The sequence below is a fragment of the Colobus angolensis genome, unplaced genomic scaffold, assembly GCF_000951035.1.
Source record: "Colobus angolensis palliatus isolate OR3802 unplaced genomic scaffold, Cang.pa_1.0 Scaffold327, whole genome shotgun sequence".
NCBI lineage: Eukaryota > Metazoa > Chordata > Mammalia > Primates > Cercopithecidae > Colobus > Colobus angolensis.
The window spans coordinates 810,610-831,180 of NW_012116566.1; the positions used below are offsets into that span (position 1 = coordinate 810,610).

The 20,571-nt window shown below is 42.0% G+C and overlaps 1 protein-coding gene across 1 annotated transcript in view; it reads right to left on the reverse strand.

Annotated features, from left to right (window-relative positions):
- The window catches only part of TRIO (trio Rho guanine nucleotide exchange factor), a 237,590-nt gene that overhangs the window by 111,246 nt on the left and 105,773 nt on the right, over nt 1-20,571 (reverse strand). Inside the window, exons 18-26 of the mRNA XM_011951774.1 lie at nt 18,064-18,179; nt 14,949-15,071; nt 8,747-8,941; nt 8,532-8,647; nt 7,685-7,751; nt 6,961-7,070; nt 6,055-6,124; nt 5,366-5,455; nt 2,303-2,395 (exon numbers count right to left, since the gene is read on the reverse strand). Of these exons, the coding sequence (XP_011807164.1) occupies nt 2,303-2,395; nt 5,366-5,455; nt 6,055-6,124; nt 6,961-7,070; nt 7,685-7,751; nt 8,532-8,647; nt 8,747-8,941; nt 14,949-15,071; nt 18,064-18,179 (980 nt within the window). The remainder of the gene's footprint in view (nt 1-2,302; nt 2,396-5,365; nt 5,456-6,054; nt 6,125-6,960; nt 7,071-7,684; nt 7,752-8,531; nt 8,648-8,746; nt 8,942-14,948; nt 15,072-18,063; nt 18,180-20,571) is intronic.

The window sequence follows — 20,571 nt, forward strand, 5'->3', positions numbered from 1 at the left end:
AATCAGCAATAGGCCAGGTGTGGTGGCTCACACCTGTAATCCCAGCATTTTGGGAGGCTGAGGTGGGTGGATCACCTGAGGTTAGGAGTTCGAGATCAGCCTAGCCAACATGGCAAAATCCTGTCTCTACTAAAAATACAAAAATTAGCCAGGCGTGGTGGTGGGTGCATGTAATCTCAGCTACTCGGGAGGCTGAGTCAGGAGAATCACTTAAATCTGGGAGGTGGAGGCAGCAATGAGCCAAGATCATGCTGCTGCACTCCAGCCTGGGGGACAGAGCAAGACTCTGTCTCCAAAAAAAAAAAAAAAAAAAAAAATAGAGATATTTAATTATTGTGTAACACATGATCAGCTACTGGTTACAGCTGATGGCCATGCCAGGTCCAACTGCGTTTACCACACAATCCCAGCGTGACTTTGAACCCTGGAGCCATGAATGCAACACCCCATCTAAACTGGACCAGCCAAGTCACGCAGCAGAAACAGTAACGCCGCATGAGTACTTACAGGCAAATGCATTTCCTTTTCGCGTAGGATGTTTAGAAAAGCTCTAATGGTTGAATTACCTCTCTCTGGGGAGCCCTATGTGTGTGATTATTTCAGAGCTATTTAGAGAAACATCCGTTATTAAATGAAAGATAGCAGGAACAATAAGTTCACCTTCTGGTGGGCTCCAAGATACTTTCTTACTGGTGTATTAATACTTACTACCAGTCAGTAATAGCAACAGCAGTGTTTTGTGTCTTGGAAGTTGACAAAAGAGAGGTATGACACTGCAGTCAAAACTGGTCTCCCAGAGGATGCTTGAGAGCAGCTCAGCTGCCTGATGGGCACCTTCCCTCATCACCAGATGGTGTTTACCTGTGATCCTAAGCAGCATGGCAAACACTGCTCACAAATGCAGTGTACTGAGCCTAATAACTGATAACTGGCAGAAAATCTTCCTTGTTGGGGAGCTTAAGGGAGCTTATTAATGTTCTTCTGAAGAACCTACCTCTGGCAGAGTAAGGTGAGGTTCACAAATTTAAGCACCGGTTTAGTAGAACTACACGCTAAAAACAAAACCCTTACATCCCGAGGACACTAAAAGGTAAATGCCTCTGCAGAATTAGAAAGCAAAGGACAAATCTGCATATGAACAAATTAGCCTCCTGACTTATTGTGCATTTATAGCAACTATATATTTCTGCAGGGATGGTCACAAAATCACTTCATGGAATTTTGATATGAAAATACAGAAGTGCTTTTCCAATAGAAAAATCCCATGATAGTATCACTTTCACAAAACAATGTAGCCACTTATTACTGTCTCTAGATTTTTCTTACTAACAAAAGGGTAAACAAGAGTTTCAGGTATTCGTATCTAAATTTCTTTCATATCTAGACAAATTACATAATAACTTCCTGTTGTCGAGCCTAGGATAGTATACGGAACAAGGCAGGATTCACAGAATACCATTCCTGGGATGAATGCATGGTTTCTACGTTTTAATGCTTAATAACATTCACCAGCTGAGAAAACGGTATGCTGAACATTACCAGACAAAAGCTGGCAATTTTTATGTAGTCAAGAAAATGCATATTGATGATACATAATATATTTTGTGACAACTCTTAGCACGAATTCTAAGTTTTGTTTACCTTTCTATTGTCAAGACTAATCGCTACTGTTTTCCTAAATGTGATTTTAATTATAGTCATTCACAACCAATACAAAGCGGAGGTCAGCCTGTCTCCAATACTTGTGATCTGTATGAACAAGGTGTGCCATGAGGGCTGTGACATCAGAGACAAGTAATAAGACAGAGGAAGCCTCCTGGGCGTGGGTTCTCCATGGCTTCAGTGGAAGCCCTGGGCATCAGCCAGCTCTGTGTTCAGAGCTGAGCCTGTTAACAAGTGTGAGTGATGACTCTGGGCACGCCCCTTACAGTCCGAGGCTAGTTTCCATACCCGCAGACTAGCATTGTTGGGAGGTCAACATACATGAAGCATACCAAAGTGCACCACGCCTGGTCCACAGTCAGCAAGCCACAGCTGGGAACTAAGGGTACTAAAATATCAAGAACTGATGATTTCTCATTTTATGTTTAGGGTCGGTCAGTGGAGTTCAGATGCATAATCATGACACATACTCTCATTTAACTCTTGCAATGAGAAATTAGGCAGGGCCATAAATACTAATGAATTAAAAAGTAAAATTAAATGACTAGGTGTTTCAAAAAATTCAGGGTAATTATGTAAATGTCAAAATAATAATACATAATTCATAAAATTTCACAGGCTGAAGACCCATTATACATACTTTTAAAAGGAGTTGATACTTTGTTATTCGCTGAACCGGTTTAATAAGGTAGGAAGAAATGGAATTGGCTAATCCATGTCGCTGCTGTATCTCCTGTATTAAAACAAAACCAAACGAGAAACAAGCCTTAATCATAGGGCTACACTATTAAACCATGGCTATACGACACGTTACTTTTCCAAATACTGTACCTGACAACTTTTTAATCATGCTGAAATAATAGAGTTTTCTTCTCCTAAGAGGTTTTTAAATTACTAACACAGACTTTTTTGCTTCTAAAATGTTACTTCTGGAGAGCAAGGGGTACTTTGGAGCAGGAGGATCTACATTACTGTTCAGTGCACATTTAATGCCATGATTTGCACTTTGCATTTTGTAGTTATGTCCTTTACAGGCAACGACCTGCTGGCTGGTTGTATTCCTTGCTGTGAAGACAAGCTGTGTCTGTGCTAATCACCACTTTATGCTAGCACCTAGGACAGACCTTAGAGTTAAATGAGCACCATATAGATGTTCAATACCGCTTGTTACTGGTAAGAAGTATAATCAAAGGTTATCAGATAGTCTGGAGAATAGAGGAAGCTGGAGCAGAAAGCCTCTAAAAAAATAAACCAACATACTATGAATACTGAAAGCATGTAACTTGTGAAATCTCTTAGGCATGATTTCTCTTATTCTTGAAGACATGTTTTAGGGCATAAGGGTTTCTTTTCAAGTTCTGGGGTGCATGTGGAGAACATACAGGTTTCTTACATAGGTACACACATGCCATGGTGGTTTGCTGCACCCATCAACCTGTCATGTACATTAGGTATTTCTCCTAACGCTATCCCTTGCCTAGATCCCCACCCCCCGACAGGCCCCGGTGTGTGATGTTCCCCTCCCTGTGTCCATGTGCTCTTATTATTCAACTCCCACTTATAAGTGAGAACACGCAGTGTTTGGTTTTCTGTTCTGGAGTTAGTTTGCTGAGAATGATGGTTTCCAGCTTCATCCATGTCCCTGGAAAGGACATGAACCTATCCTTTTTTTTTTTTTTGAGACGGAGTCTTGTTCTGTTGCCCAGGCTGGAGTGCGGTGGCGTGATCTCCACTTACTGCAAGCTCTGCCTCCCAGCTTCACGCCATTCTCCTGCCTCAGCCTCCCCAGCAGCTGGAACTACAGGTGCCCGCCACCACGGCCTGGCTAATTTTTTTGTATTTTTAGTAGAGATGGGGTTTCACCATAATAGCCAGGATGGTCTCGATCTGACCTCGTGATCCACCCATCTTGGCCTCCCAAAGTGCTGGGATTACAGGCCTAAGCCACCGCACCTGGCCTGATCCCATCCTTATTTTATGGCTGCATAGTATTCCATGGTGTATATGGCCACATTTTCTTTATCCAATCTATCACTGATGGGCATTTGGGGTTGTTCCAAGTCTTTGCTATTGTGAACAGTGCTGCAATAAACATGCGTGAGCGTGTGTTTTTATAATAAAATGATTTATAATCCTTTGGGTATATATCCAGTAATGGGATTGCTGTTTTATCAAGTGGCATTTCTGGGTCTAGATCCTTGAGGAATCGCCACACTGTCTTCCACAATAGTTGAACTAATTTACATTCCCACCAACAGTGTAAACGTGTTCCTGTTTCTCCACAGTCTCACCAGCATCTGTTGTTTCCTGACTTTTTAATGATCGCCATTCTGACTGGTGTGGGAGATGGTATCTCATTGTGGTTGATTTGCATTTCTCTAATGACTATTGATGATGAGTTTTTCATACGTTTGTTGGCTGCATAAATGTCTTCTTTTGAGAAGTGTCTGTTCATATCCTTTGCTCACTTTTTTTTTTCTTGTAAATTTGTTTAAGTTCTTTGTAGATTCTGGATGTTAGCCCTTCGTCAGATGGCTAGACTGCAAAACTTTTCTCCCATTCTGTAGGTTGCCTGTTCACTCTGATGATAGTTTCTTTTGCTGGGGCATAAGGGTTTCTAAACTGGCTTTGATTCCAAACATTAAATGTGCTATGTGCTCTCACTGTTTAAGTGAAATACTTAATACTAAAATACTTCTATCTCCATACACAGGTACTGAATTTCGTCTGATGGCAAAGACCTAGAATCATGTGAAATATTAAAAAGAAAAGGCCACTTTGGCCTGGGAGAAGCCTTCCTATTTAAAAAGGCAGTGATGTGTAATGTGTAATGTAACGGTCAAGAGAATGACAATTAAAATAGGGTCATCTACAGGTAGGGCTTCATCTCAAAGACAGAAACTGAAAAGTTTATTCTACGTCCCCAGACTTTCAGGTCAGAGCTGATGATCCCATCTTTACATACGCAAGTGTAAAGACAGAAAACAAGTTCCACATCCTCATAACCTTATGCACCAAACTATGCACACTATTCAATAGCACCTTATCCTTCAATCAAAATGTACTGGCACATATTTGCCCAAGTTCTGGAAACCCAGAAAGCACTCTGTGTATCACGTTCTAAAGCTCCATCCCTTTTGTGCTGAACAATCCGCTGAATAGCTTTCAAAACACAGATGGCCTGTATCTACGTTTACTCCAATGAGAACACAATTAGTTAACCTTCTAATTATCCTAGTTGTTATGGCACTATTTGTAAAACTTTACTGGTAGGTTGATTTTGAAAATTCATAACATCATGAAATTAAAATAGGAAAAATAAAAAGATCCACATTTGTTTTTGTTTTACTGAGGGGGAAAAGAAGCTTAATAGTTTATGCCTTCTGTGTACAATATTACATGTGAAAAAATGTATTGAATATAAATAGTAATGACATTATAAACGATTGAGTATAAATAATAACATACACACACACACAAACATACATGTATATATTACAATCTAAGTTTCTTACAGATATAAGGCTTCCAGTATTTGTGTAGGATCTTTAAAAAACAGAAGACAATAGAAGAATAGCCCAATATAAACGAGAGATAAAAATGAAAATATTGTACTATCAATTAGGTGAAAGTTATTGAGTAACGCTGCATTTTATGTACACAACTTGGAAAATTACAGTCTCTTTAGGAATCTATTACTTACGTCAAAATAGGACCCTGCATGTTCCAATATCAGCTGAGTAGAATCAGGCTTATTTTTGCAATATGTGACATACATCTGAAACTTGTCAGCCTATAAGCCAAAAAAAAAAAAGATCTCATTTAAACCATAACAAATGAACGCATGATAAACTTTCATATAGAAAAGAAGCTGTATGGATAATGGAAATTTAAGCCTCAAGTTGAAGAGACCCTATTTTAAAAAGAAAGCTACTGAAATAAGAACCACATCGTTCTGACAGCATGCAGCTGCAGCAGCCTCCCCAACCCCAGAACGTCGGGCTGAGCACCTGTCCTCTTTCCACAGCGGCACGTGCAGACCTGGCTGTGGGCTTAGGACAGCATGACTACATGTTCACCTGTCTGCTTCCCCTCTAGACTGGACGATCCCCGGGAAGGACTGGGAACTCACCTATCAGCAAATCCCCAGGGTCAAGTGGAGGCCTGGCATACTAAATATTCTATTTCAAACCATCGCCGGGGCCAATAAAAAAACTCACTCCACCAAAACAATTAGTTAAAGGATGCAATTCTTTGAGGTAAAGTCTATTTCTCTGCAAGCATGAATATAAGCAGAAGATGGTGACTTAAAGGAAATGAAGACCATCCCTCCTAACTTCCCTCAATGTCACCTAATAGCTGGGAGAGAACAAATGGTTGAGGTTTCATTACCCAAGTAACAAAACAATGTCCAACATCCTCTGGCAACTGTTCATATTTTTCCAGCTCCTTTAGGAATATGCTGCCAAGAATAAAAATGGTATCATATTATGAAGGTGTTTTAAGACATTTTACTAGTGAGATATGCCAGAAATTGAGAAATCTGTGCCCCCTAAAGAATTAACAAAACATGTAGCTCTTAACTAAGGTAAATTATTGTGACTTTCAAACAGCTAGCCAGTTTAGCCTTCAAACACTTTCTAACAAATATATTTCTGGGAAAGTGCTAGTGTGTTCACTGAGGATATAACTTTAGAGATGTAAATATTTGGCTGAAAACCCATTTGGTCTTTTCTGCCTTCTGCTGGGGAGTGAGGGGACTGTGCTCTTGCTGACCCCTGCATCATCTCACCACAGGCCACCTAAAGGAGCTTCTGCCGCTGCTGCTTCAAAAATGTTAAAAGAGAATCAGGTACCTCCTGTGGCCAATGGAAAGTGCATTTTAATTTGGTCAGAATACACTTCTGTTGCTTCTTCAGTTCCTATCTCTTACTATAAGAGACCAAACATCACAGGCCAGCAGTCCCAAGGGGGCTCCACTGTCTCTCAACCCTCAGAAGGAACTCACAGGGCACCTGACGGCTCAGCTTCAGAGAAATTAAGCTTCCTATAAAAATATTTTCATAGTTTTCCTGATCTTATTTCTGTAGAAGATAAGTACAAACAAAGTTGAGTCTGTATTAAAAGAGTTTCTAGAATGTCAGTCTTTTTGGAGAAAGACTGATAGGCTTCATTTGAATGACAACAAAATCACTGACATCTGCCTAATTCAACAGGAACGTTTCATTCCTTGTGACGAAACTTCAGCATAGCATGTGGATTTCAAAAGTAACTGCTCCCAAAGGAAAAGCCACTCACTTATTATGAAATTCGTAGATTTCCTGCATGTTTCCGAAGATGATGAGTTCTTTGTTTACGATGCCAGGTGGAATCTCTTCCACACCACTGGTCATTTCCCACAGGTAGGTCTGGCCGAGAGGGAAACAGGGGTTAGACAAAAATAAACACCACGTTTTCAAGAAACAGTTGCTTCTGACATCTGTAAACACGCAGAGTTAATGTGCAAGTGAAAGTATAACTGAGGACTGGACCCTTTTACAAAACATAAAAAACCCTTCTAAAAAAGGCCCTCAGTTGCTGTTAATACTTGAAAAGAATTCCTATACTTTTCAACTCTAAAATTATTCCCAGCTTCAAATTTTGGAATTAACCTACTCCACAAGTACAACCAATATTCCTGATACCACTGAGTATTAGTTGCCAGTCATAATTAGTAGGCACATTTCTCTGAAGCTGCTGTAAAATTCTATACAAAGAGACTGTCAGCCAGGCCATCATGTGATAAACAGAATGAGAGGATTAATGCTGTATCATCTCTGTAATGAGTGAAAAACAAACCTAGAACACTACAGAAGTGCAGAAACATGAAACTGGGTGCTTAAGCATACTTTAAATTTAAAAAAATGACCAAAAAAATTGTAATTATTCTAAGGACTACCAACAGGTAAGAATAAAATAGCAAGCTTATGCTCAATCTAAACAAGCAAAAAAAAAAAAAAAAAATGAAAAAAAACTTACTTACATCCATACATTCCCGGAGGTCTCTTACATAAGCCTTTTCAGTTTGAATGAGCTCAGCCATTATGAACCTTAAAGAGAGGAAGACAGTGAGGAGTCCAGTTAGGGTGCAGTTCACTTCACTATCTACTTTTATGGATTTACGAAATAACAGAGAGGGTCTAAAAGTATTAGTCTTAGAGTGATCATTTGGGAGAGGTAAATCACAAATAGAACAACAGTATCCAGCCGCTAATTCAAAGGGGAAAACAAGATTTCTGCAAACATTTTATTGAGGTACTGATAGATCAGGGTTTCTCCACCTGGCACTGTGGACATCTGGGGCCAGGTAACTCTGCTGTGGGGCTGTCCTCTGCACTGGAGAGTGCTCAGCAGCTTCCCACTAAAGGCCAACAGCACTCCCTGCCCCTCCCCACTGTGACAACCAAAGTGTCCCCTCACATTGCCAAGTGTCCCTGGGGGATGAAACTGCCAATTAAGAACCACCGGGTTAGAGCACTCTTATTTATTTATATAGGGTTTACTAACTGGCAACTTTTAAACACCTACATTTGTTTTAGGGGTGATAAAACCTATTAATTTCCTCTCCTTAGTATCACTATCTATTAATGACAATTTGTCAACTCCACATGAAACACAGGCACGGGGATTAAAAACTAGATGCTGTTTCTGAACCAGGTGATAAGAGGACAGCGAACCCAGTGAAGTCTGTGCTGACACAACTAAGTCCACTCAGAGCAAAAAGCCTGGGTGCCATGTGACTTCAAAGCACATAGAGAAGCATGTCTGTCCAAACGACATTCTCTTCACTTTTTCAATGAATCCTGGTAGATTCTGAAAGACTGGCTTACTCTTTCCTGCGGGCAGATTTCCGCTTCTCTTCATTAAGTTCATGAGCAGCATCTCGAAGTTTCACCTCTGAGCCAGGGATACTAGCTGGAATGATATCCAGCTGGAGACTTTTACTCTGTGGAATAAGAGAGCCAATGAACTCAGTTAATTAAATCAGCAAAGAGGGCGTTAGGAAGAAGATCTTGATTTGTTCAGGTTGCACAAGGCCATTTACCGATTTGTTGGAATCTGAAGAAATCCCCAGGGCTTTTTCCAAAGAGGTCCTGTACTTCTCCATCCGCAGAGAGAAGTCTCTGTACCGCTTATCCACTGCAGTGACACATTTTTTTATCTCTGCCGCGTGGGCATGCCCTTTTTCACAAAAGCCATCTGCCAGCTGTATCAATAGCTTCACTCTCTCTTTGGTTTGCTGCAAAAACAACGGGAAAGTATTGTGAGGCAAATGAACTCGACTGCCAGAAACCTGAAACATAGTGGCGACTTGCCTCCAACTCCCAGCTCTGAACAGGAAAACTGCCTGGTGGTAGAAACTGAGACCAAAGCCCCAAATCCACCCACTCCATCTCCCGGATTCTTGACCAGCTATCTTTCCTCAGCACTTCCACAATGAATGGCATGTTTATGACCTCAAAGAAGAAACTTAGACTATTTTGTCAGCAATGTCTTCATCTAGGAGGTGCTCAGTAAAAACACGCAGAATGAATGTGTGAAGGAATGTATGTGAAGAACGCAGTCTTCACCATGCTGCTACTCTCCTCAAAGCTGCTGGGCAAAGACACTCCTTGCTCTGTGCATGTTTACTCTTTGTGCCCAACTGGACCCACGGCTCTTTCGGGGCAAGCAGCCATTCGACTTTGTGGTTTTCCTGGAGCATGTGTGGCCAAGGCTGTCCCCAGAGCAGGCACTCAACAAAATTCCTCATGAAGCTCCTCTGTATCATGTTGATTGCTTTTTTAACTCTTAGAAAATGTGGAGGAAAATCACTAGTCAGGAAATTATCTATATAGAGGTACTGTAAATTTTGTTTCCCTGTTTGAGAGCTCTCTCTAAAATTATTCTATTTTATATGTACACAGAAAAGATCTTTCATTAAGTTAAGCATAATTTATTATTTTTCACAGAGATACACAGACAACCACAAACCAAGTTATATATACCATTTGGCAACCTCACTTAACTGGTCCAACAGATCTCTCTCCTCACATTCATTTCGATGGTTATTACTATTAAGCTTCCTTTGTCATAGTGTGTTCAAATAAGTGAGCTACTCTTCTCCTATGGAACCTGCTATTCTCCGTTAAGCTTTAACTAGAAAATCTTTTTAAAACATATTCAGGAAACTGACTTTAAAAATCCCCAAAAGAAAGAAGGTTAGAGTTTGAAACCCAGATAAATGATCTTAGCTTGTAAAATCAAAGTTCTAAGCCATAAGTCACTGGGTAACCTGTGAAGTCAGCTGTCAAGATCCTCCAGACTCTACACAAATAACCCCAACACCCCAGCCAGCCCCCAGCCACCCAACAGCACCCCCATTCCTCAGCTGTGGCTCACCAACTCACCAACTCACCCTTCCAGGCCAGCACCCTCCTTGGGGCCTCTGCACTGGTGCTTCTGCCTGGAAAGCCACTTCCCCAGATATCCCTATGGCTCCTTCATGTCTCTACTCAAATAAATGCCACTCTTTTAGTGGGCCTTCCCTGGACCCCCTTAAACTGCAGCTTGCCTCCCTGCCTATTCTTCTGCTCTGCTGCCTCTCATACATGCATGGCCTTCTGACAGGGGGTGCAAGTGATTTTTACAATCATTGTCTGTCTTTCTCCTGTGAGAACGTCACCTTCACAGCCCAGAAATGTTTGCTTGTTTCGCTTCACTAACATCCCTTACGTTGCCACAAGGGCCACCTTTGGAGGACACTGTAAACCACCTGTAGGTCTATTTTTAAGGGGTGAAGAAAGCTATTGAGTGTTTTCAGTGATGGGGACACAGAAGTGAAGATAAAAAGATAATGCAGCTTGCCAAAATCAAACAAGAATTGTTGAGCAACTGAATGGTGTGACAAAAACTAAGTACTGTAAATCTGCTAACCTATGAACTTTAAAAATATCTCAGTATATTTTTACTTGCATTGGTATTTTTAAAATACATTTACAGGATTCAAAATTTCAAAGTTAAAAAAGAAAGTAAAAACTCTTCCCACTCCACCTTCCACTGTCACTAGTTCCAATTACCAGCTTCTTGCTATCACTTCAGAGACATTTTACGTGCATGTACAAGTGAACAAATGTACGTAAGTATTTTTCTCTCTCATTTTTTACACATTTTCTTGCATACAACAAACAGTGCTCTGTATTAGTATTTTCCACTGAACAAATCCTAGTTGTCCTTCCTGATCAGAACTAAAGTCCTCGTCTGTGTTAAGAGCTGGGTAATATTTCACTATATGGATGTGAACTGTATGGATGGACATAAGTTAACGTCTCTCCGCCAGTAGGTCTCCGTGTTGTTTCCAAATTCCGTCTACCACGGCAACAATGCAAGAAATCAAACAGTTGCGTGACCGGTGGTTAGACACGTGCCTGAGTGCTGCTGCCGTAACACACATTGTGAGACCTGGAACTGCTGGGGCAGACAGCAAGCGCAGTGCGAGCGGGCAGGAAGATGCTGCCAGAGGCCTCTGAGGGGCTGCCCTGCTCCATTCCCCCAACAATGGAGCCTCGTCCACGCAGCATGGGGTCAACCTTTTTGATCTCTGCTAATCCACTGGGTGAAATGAACTCAGTGTGGTTTTGATGTACGCTTTTCTGATATTAAGTAAAGTTGATGATTTCATGGTGAAAGCCATTTATTCCCTTCCTATGACACATGTTTAGTATCTTTTGTCCATTTTCTTGGTCTTTTTTTTTCCTTATTGATTTGTAAAACTTCTTTCCTACTGGGAAATCAGTCCTTTGTGATATGAGCTGCCTATGTATCTTCTCTATTTGATTTTTATCTTTAGATGTTCCTTATGGTGGACTGCCCTGTGGAAAGTTTTACATTTTTTTGTGTAGGTGAATTTATTAACCTTTTCTTTCATGGGTTTGGATCTTGTGTCATTTAGACAAATTTCTCCATACGAGGATATAAAAAAATCCTGTTATTTCTTCTGGTGCTATTAGGTACGACTGCTGATATTTAAATCTTATTCCAGTATTTATCTCGGTACTAAGGTAAGAGATAAGTTCAACCTAATTTTTTTCCAAAGCCATTTATCTTGGAAAACATCATCAAAGAAAATTCTTACATCTTTTAAAGTGAGATATTATAAGGATTTTCATTCTTATTCCATTTGTTATCTCTAGAGATTGTTACAGTGCTTAAAAAGCACATAAACATTTTAACTGAACAACCTCATCTGTAGGCGTAATTGAGGAACTGGAGAAAAATAAAACCAATTTGAAGTCTTAAGTCCACAAACTCAGGAGAGCTTTGCTCATCATGTTGTTAGACAGAAATTCAATGGTGTTAGACACTTTCTAACAAAGTAAGGCATTTGGCATTGGGGACGCTGGTGATTAGGACCACAGGAAGCCCTATGGGAAGAAGGCTGTGGCATCCTGAACAGTTCAGTAAGGCAATGGTTTCCGGACCTCAGTGTGTGCAAAAATCACGTGGCGAGCTGTTCAAATGCTCATCCTCAGGCCTCACTCCAAGAGAGCCTACGTCACTAGGTTTGGAGTGAGGACAGAAATCTCTCTTAAATAAACACCCACAATCTGGATGCAAGTGGTGCCTGCAAGACCCGTGGAGAAATGACTGCACTGACAGTTGTGAAGGGACTGAGTCGAGTCTCGGTGAGCCAGTGATGGCAGACTCTTGTTTAGCCCTCCAGGTTCACTTCCATCAACACTAAAAATGTTATAACATCGTAACAAGTGTGCTGAAAGACTTTCCTTTCAGAGCTAGGAATTCTCTATACAGTAAAAGCAAAATGGTTTCTTAGAAGATTCTAAGATCGGGTGACAGAAGGCAAGTGAGGGAGCCTCAGCTCATGACGAAAAATCAAAGGACATCTCCAAACACCAAAGCAGGTGTTTTCTGATTAAGAGAAAGGCAGTCAAAAACCAAAGAAAAAGATTGCTAAGAAAAGGAAAGGTGAGCGGTGTTCTTTTCAAAATCTACCAGTTCCTCCTAGTATAACCAATTCAATAAACCCAACAACAGAAACAGTTCTACATATTTGGGGATCAGAAAGGTCATGTCTCACTCACAATTTTAGATATTTCTTATAAAATACAAGAATAAAAAATAAGCCTATCCTTGCTCAATCTTTCAATAACCACACACCAAACTTGAGGAAAAGGAATATTCAGGAATGGAAAAATTCTTTCATATACACTTTATGAGTGGAACAGGCCACCATGTTACTCAATTCCAGACAGTCACGTGCACATCACATCCCCCATGCATGGACCCTGGAGCTGGGCAGTCAGCAGACCGTCTGGCTGTTCACAATGGCCTGCAGAGTGGAGTAGCGGTGGGCAGTGAGCAGACTGTCTGCCGTACACCACAATGGCCTGCCGAGTGGAGTAGCAGTGAAAGATGGCAAATCCTAAATCTAGTTTTGAGTGTGGTATGTGATGTCAGGCATTTTCTTAATATCTTTATAATCAAACGATATTCAAATAAGCAAACATAGCTTGGGACTTCAGGCATACACACCACCATGTCCAACTAATTAAAAAAAATTCTTTTTGTGGAGACAGGATCTTGTCATCTTGCCCAAGCTGGTCTCAAACTCCTGGCCTCAAGCGATCCTCCCACCTCAGCCTCCCTTGAGCTCAGGAGTTTGAAGAGGATCGCTTGAGCTCAGAAGTTTGAGGATGCACTGAGCCATTATGGTGCCACCGCATTCCAGCCTGGGTAACAGAGCAAGATTCCATGACTAACACACACACGTACACCCCTAAATACAGATCACATAATGCGCATAACTATTACTTAATATCTAAATAGTGAAAACTGTCCAGCCAGGTGTGTATGTGGAGGAGGAAAAGCCACGATCCTTACCTGCAGGGGAGGGTGGGTCGGCCCTCCTCAGTGCTCACTGTGCCTCTGGGGGCAGTTACTGTCCCATGGTCCTGCCCCCTGCCCTCCCCTAGTGCTCAGCACATCCCAACCCTGGGCTGGGTCTTCCTCCTGCGCCCCCCATGCCTGGTCTCTCTGCAGCCCTGCTTGCCTGTGTGAGCCTCCAGGATAGGAGCCGTGGAAAAGTTGAGAGCCCAGCACCTCAGGGCCAAGGGAAAGGAGAGCTTTGGGGACCAGGAGCAGAGGGTGGCAAAGAAGAGCCGGAGGAGTCAGCAATAGTAAGAGAAAACAGAAACATGGACAAATAAACAATACAAAGTAGCCATTCTCTCTCTACATGACTGAAAAATTCCTGTTATGTTTTCAAAGCCAGGGCAGGGGCTACAGGAGACAATCAATTTTGCTACTTTATAGAAACACTTCTTTTTAACCAAAAATATTATCCTGCTTATCATTTATTTCCCACTCTTATACATTTGAAATAATTGGCAGCTTTTCCCAAAAACTCGAATCTGTCATCAACAATAGAGGCACTTCAGAAAATACTACAAAGGACATATACTTAGGCTTTAAAAAACAAAAACCCCACAGGTTGCAATGGTGACTCCAAAAGAGTCTCAAAACTGTTGTGAGCTCTTGGAAGGACTCAGCCTCTGCAGGTAGAAGCCTTAACTGGGACAACGTTCAGGTCAGTATGCGGATTCTTGTATTTTTCCTCAAAAAGCCGTATTTACTCACATATATGCCATAAAGATAATTAGATTTCATAATTTTATTTTTATTTTCAGGAGAAAAATGAAAATGCCTCAAGTTTTAGACACCTCTGAACAATCACTAACAGAGGCGACGACACAGACTCTGCCAACCATAAAACAGAGACAACTTCAAGCTGGACTGAGCGTGAGCAACATGACTGTAACAGTTTTCACCATCTAAAGATGGTGAAACACCCCCAGGTGTAGGAAAGAAAACACCCCGAGAATACATAAAGGTCAACTAGGGGACACCAAATAGTGTTTCACAAAAAAAGCAAGTCCTCGGAAAACACCTTAGAGAAGAAAACAGAAGGGGAAAAGTGTAGAAGGAATAATGAGAAAAACAAGGAATAAAAGGAGACAGACGACAGTCTTCACAGACATCAGAGGGACAAAGGGCACAGATGAAGGGAGGAGGTGGAGGACACAGAGGGACACATGTGAACGGCAGGAGGAAGCATCCCCCAGTTAATGTGGAACAGCCCACTGGGTCATCCCTTTTCTCCAATCTCATGAGGAATTTCTTTATGATATTTTTGAGAAAGACTCGCTTTTGACTTAGAGGCTACTACACAAAGTCCACTCTGAACCCACCTTTGCAGTGATCTGGAACTCCTCGTGCTCTTTCAGGAGCTCCTGGGTGTGCTGTATACTGGAGCCTGTGGAGGTGTGCGTGGAAAGGTAGAACTCGCCATTGTCATGGATCCATTCCAAAGCCTGGAATGGGAAGGAATGAATGGAGTCAGAGGGCTAAACATTCCCAAGAGAAGCCCAAAGGCCGCAGCACCTCGTTGAAAGGTCAAATCGCAAACCAAGGCTGGCAGCATCGAGCAGCATTCCCTCTCTGAAGTCTGATCACAATTACAAAATTTTTAAAAAGCACATTCAAGATGGTTATAATGGTGTCGCTTATGTGGCAACAATAAAAAGTTTGAGTTTCTTAGAATTCCATAGGGTATATGTGCCACATTTTCTTTATCCTGTCTCTTGTTGATGGGCATTTGGGTTGGTTCCAAGTCTTTGGTATTGTGAACAGTGTTGCAATAAACATACATGTGTATGAGTCTTCATAGTAGAATGATTTATAATTCTTTGGGTATACACCCAGTAATGGGATTGCTGGGTCAAATGGTATTTCTGGTTCTAGATCCCTGAGGAATTGCCATACTGTCTTCCACAATGAACTAATTTACACTCCCACACACACAAAAGTTTGAGTTTCTTGTAACCACAAACCTAAAGGCACAGTAAAAGCACAATGAAAGAAACCACTACTATGAGCCTTTTTCAGGAAGGGACTAGAGTGGAGAGAGAGGGGAAGCAGCTGTCCTGGGGAGTGCCCTGGAGCAGATAGGCAAGGGGACACAGCCAGGGCAGCAGTGGGAAGTGGGACGGGGCTGAGAAACCCAGAGGTGTACGCCTCCTGGACCTGGTGCAGGAGCGAGGAGAGGAGGAGGAGGAGGAGGATGAGGAGGAGGCAGGGCGCAGGGAAGAGGCTGAGAAACCCAGAGGTCTGCGCCTCCTGGACCTGGTGCAGGAGCAAGGAGAGGAGAAGGAGGCAGGGCGCAGGGAAGAGGGAAGCAAGAACACCACACCTAGTGGTTTCTAACAACAAGCAAGGTAAGAGGGACATGAGGACAGGGAATCGCGATTGCAGTTCTGCTTCTGGTAAAGTCACTGTGGAGTGATGTCAAGGAAGTGGGATTTATGAATCCGGAGACCAGAAATGGAGGCCTGGGCTGGGAGACAGCACACAGAAAGAAGAGGAAAGAAAGACAAGAACAAGTCACAAACGAGCACCAAGAAAGGCAATGGCCAGACTGGGAGACAGGAAGGAGAACAGCAAGGCCCGGAGCGGGCAGCCAGCAGACGGGAGGGGCCTGCGCCACAGCAAGATCAGCGAGAGCCCTGGAGGCCGGTCTGCGAAAGCACCAGGTATCCGCTGCACACTGTGACAATGAACAGAAGCGGAACGGCCGGAAGGCAGACGGGGCAACCACCTGCAACAGCACACACTTCAGGATTTTATTTTTGGTGAATAAGTGGACTTCAGGAAAATGCAACAATACATTCCATTATCTTTCTCTGACAACAGAATTATCAACAATTTTGCTTCTCTGTAGCTGAGGGATTCCTTGTCTTTCAATGGAGAGATAATATAGTTATGTGAGAAAAGAACCTGAAACCATCTCTAATTAGAAATCCAACCAGGCCTCCAATGATCTTAAATATGGTTAAACTGTCTAATACAATGTTAAGAGAGTATAATTTACCAAACGCGACTGCATGCACCTGACTGTCAGGAACATGCTGACTACACCTGGAATGCCACTGGGAGGAGAGAAGGGCCAAGGCAGGGCAGAGCGTCAGATCCCCGGCCTAGGAACCCAGTTCATCCAACTCTGGGAACTGAGCCGTTCTGAGCATGGGCTGCATCCTTCGAGACTTACATTTTCCTAAATAGAACAAAAGCTGTTCCTTAAGTCTGAAACCTCTGCTAAGAAAGTTAATTTTTCTTCAGCTAAAAAGCATGTATCCAATGCCTGCTCTGGATCAGCTGCATATTAGGTTGCAAGCTGGATTCAGAAGATGGGTCCGCATTGTGATCAGAATGTGGGTCAACACCGACTGACATCACAGAATTGCCCCAGGTGACTTTAAGGCACCCAGACTGGGGCCAGGCCATACACAGGCACTGGGGGAATCACCTTCTCTCCTGTGCTTCCCTCCAGACCCCCAAATCCTGGATGAAAGTTTACAGATTCTTAAGCTACCATTAAGGAAAAACAGAAGTGACACGCATCTTAAATCTTAACATGGGGTCAGATTTTACAATCAAATGATCTTCCATGACTGATGATACAGGCAGAAGCACTTCATCCTAAAATGACCTAAGAAGGGGATGCTCCAAATGTGCCCCCTTGATACATCAACATTTTTTGACTATACTAAATTATTAGAAATTCTGGGCCAGGTGCGGTAGCTCACGCCTGTAATCCCAGCACTTCAGGAGGCCAAGGCGGGCAGATCACCTGAGGTCAGGAGTTTGAGACCAGCCTGGCCAACATGGTGAAACCTCATCTCCGCTAAAAATACAAAAATTACCCAGGCGTGGTGGCGGGCACCTGTAATCACAGCTACTTGGGAGACTGAGGCAGGAGAATCGCTTGAACCTGGGAGACGGAGGTTGCAGTGAGCTGAGACCATGCCACCGCACTCCAGCCTAGGCGACAAGAGCAAAACTCTGTCTCAAAAAAAAAAAAAAAAAAAAAGAAAAGAAAAAAGGAAAGAAAATCTGTCACATTTTTTACTTAATTTTAGCTTGATTAACTGGAAAAATAAAAACTTTGTCTTGAAAATATAAACACATCAATATTAAAAAATCCATTGTATTTACCTCAGTACAGAACCAAGGTGCCCTAACAGTTTTTAAACAATCCTCGTCATTATGACTTGTACTTTGCTGTCTTAGAGACGACGTAAAGACAGCAGGGGAAAGCACACGTGTTGGGGGTCAAAAATCACTGAGTGACATGCTTTCACCAGGCTGCGGGGTTTTCTTTTCATAACAAACATAACTAGAAGGCAACACTGTTTATCATTAGAAAGTGGTTTTCAAGAGGGCGGAAATGTCAAGCTTGGCCTCTCTGTGGAGGCTGGTGTAAGCACAGGGGTTTGCGGGGAGGCTGGGCACCAGGTGTACACTGACCTGCTTGGCACTCCTCTCAAAGACCACATACTGCTGACACTGGTCCAGCCGTCTTTTCCTCATGGTCCAATAATGCAATACCCTGTTCTCCCGCTGGAAGAGCTCATTCAAGATATCTGAGAGAAAAAAGAAAATGATGTATGTTGGTGCTTGCAATCAATTAAAACAGCCGCAAAATTCCATTCATTTTTATTGAGACTTTTAGGCAAATGCCATGCCAAGACAGCACGATAAATAAAGAATCACGCTGCTTTCCTGTCTCAGTGAGCATGTCGACCAGACCTCTTCTCACTCTCACCTCCACTGAGCATCTTACGATAAAAAGACCACTGGAAATTTGAGGTCAGTCTGTAATACCTCCGGCTGGATGGATTCGTGGGATATGTGTATTTTGTAATGTGCATTCAGCATAATGCACAAGTTGATAATACGCAATTCGACAATGGCTGAAAAAAAATCAGCATTTTTTTCAAGACTGTTAAAACCTTGTGTATATGGAGGTTTATACAGATTAAAGGTTGTATCGAAGTGGCGGAGTAATAATCAACAAGGGTGGATTTAAAAAAAAAAAAAAAACCAGGCCAGGCACAGTGGCTCACACATGTAATCCCAGTACTTTGGGAGGCTGAGGTGGGCAGGTGGATCACTTGAGGTCAGGAGTTCAAGACCAGCCTGGCCAACGTGGTGAAACTGTCTCTACTAAAAATACAAAAATTAGCAGGGTGTGGTGGTGGGCGCCTGTAGTCCCAGCTACTTGGGAGGCTGAGGCAGGAGAATCGCTTGAACCTGGGAGGCAGAGGTTGCAGTGAGCCGCGATCGCATCATTGCACTCCAGCCTAGGTGACAGGGCAAGGCTCCATCTCAAATAAAAAGAAACACAAAACCATAATCCCTTAGGAGAGGAAAGGACATGAAGTGGGGAAGCAGAGAAGCATGAAGTTATAAAGGAAAAAAAAAACTTATTACACAAACATTTAAAATGTCATAACCAAACAAGAACCACCAAAAACTGGTGCACAGACAAAAACTTTTTAAGAATTGGGAACATATGACACAGAATAGTCAACAGAAAAATAATGAACAATTCTTTAGAAGAAGAATGAGCAAAGCCTATAAATATGAAGTTCACAATTTAAAAAATACAGTCACTAAATATACAGGAACACATTTAACCTCAAACAATGAGACCATCTTTCACTGCTTTCCTGGCAGATGAATAAGATCCAGTGTTGGAAAGAGTAAGGGAACAGGTAATCACAATCCTCTATTATGGAAGAAGAAAAACTGAGTATGATGACCCCAGGGAATGACATTGAAAAAGTGCATGCATCCCTTTGAACTGGGAATTTATCTTTCAGATGAACAGTGCTCACACAAGTATTCAAAACTGTTTGGACAAAGATGTTTGAACACTGAAGCGCTGGTTAGAACAGTGCAAAATGGGCAGCAATGTAGGACCCACCAATTGAGGGACAGGTCAAATCAACTTCAGAAATGCTACACTGGGTATTAAAAAGAACAGCAGGTCTTTAAATTCTGACACAGCAAGATGACTAAGATATATTATTAAGTGAAAGATGCAAGTTGCAAGGTAATATAGTCTCATTTTTGTCAAATTAAAAAGTGGGATGGGTGAGTGAAATATACATGTTTGTATTTCTCTACATACTTACATTTATATGCACAGACAGCTTGCACAGAAGTCTTGACAGTGGTTACCAGTAGCTAAGGAATTAGGTAACTTACACATTTGTACACTTTTTGAGTTTTTGACACTAAGTCTGTTTTGCTCTAGAAGTTTATGAAACAAACAAAAAACTTAAGAAAAAAATTCACGAGAGTGAAACTGCAAATCAAAGACAGGGTTCCTGGTAACTTTATTATATTGGAAAACCATTAATATAGGAAGTTATCCACAAATACTGAGTTCCTAGCAGGCTGCACTTTGTGATAAATAAGAACAGAAGAGCAGCATTTACATCCAGCCTAACAACAGACTCTCTCAACTACCTCCAAAATGAACCCCAAATTTACTGACTTTTCTCCATCTCTACCATTATCACCCTAAATACCACCATATTCTTAAGGTGACAATATGGTGTCATCATTTTTGATGACAATAAAAAATGCCCTCAGACACTGCCAACTATCCCCCAGGGACCAGTGGTCATGCTGTTATTTTTACTCCACTGAAGAGGTAAACTAGTTTAGTGAAATAAATTAAAAGTTTGAAATCTGAAGTCTGCTAAAAAAAATTAAGCTGTCACTTACATGAAAATACCACACATGAAAATGAACATGAGCCAAAGCATTTTTTCTAGTCTCTCATTTCCACAGTCTCTGCCTGAGCCAGTACTAATTTTGGGCAAGTGAGCAGCAAACAGTGCTAAGTGCCCTCTTGGATATGGTGCTTCCTCAAGCTCCCGGCGGGGAGGTCCTCTGACCACGTGGTCTGAGATTCATCCTTGCCTGTGCCTTGGAGTTATACTGTCTTTTCTGCCACCATTA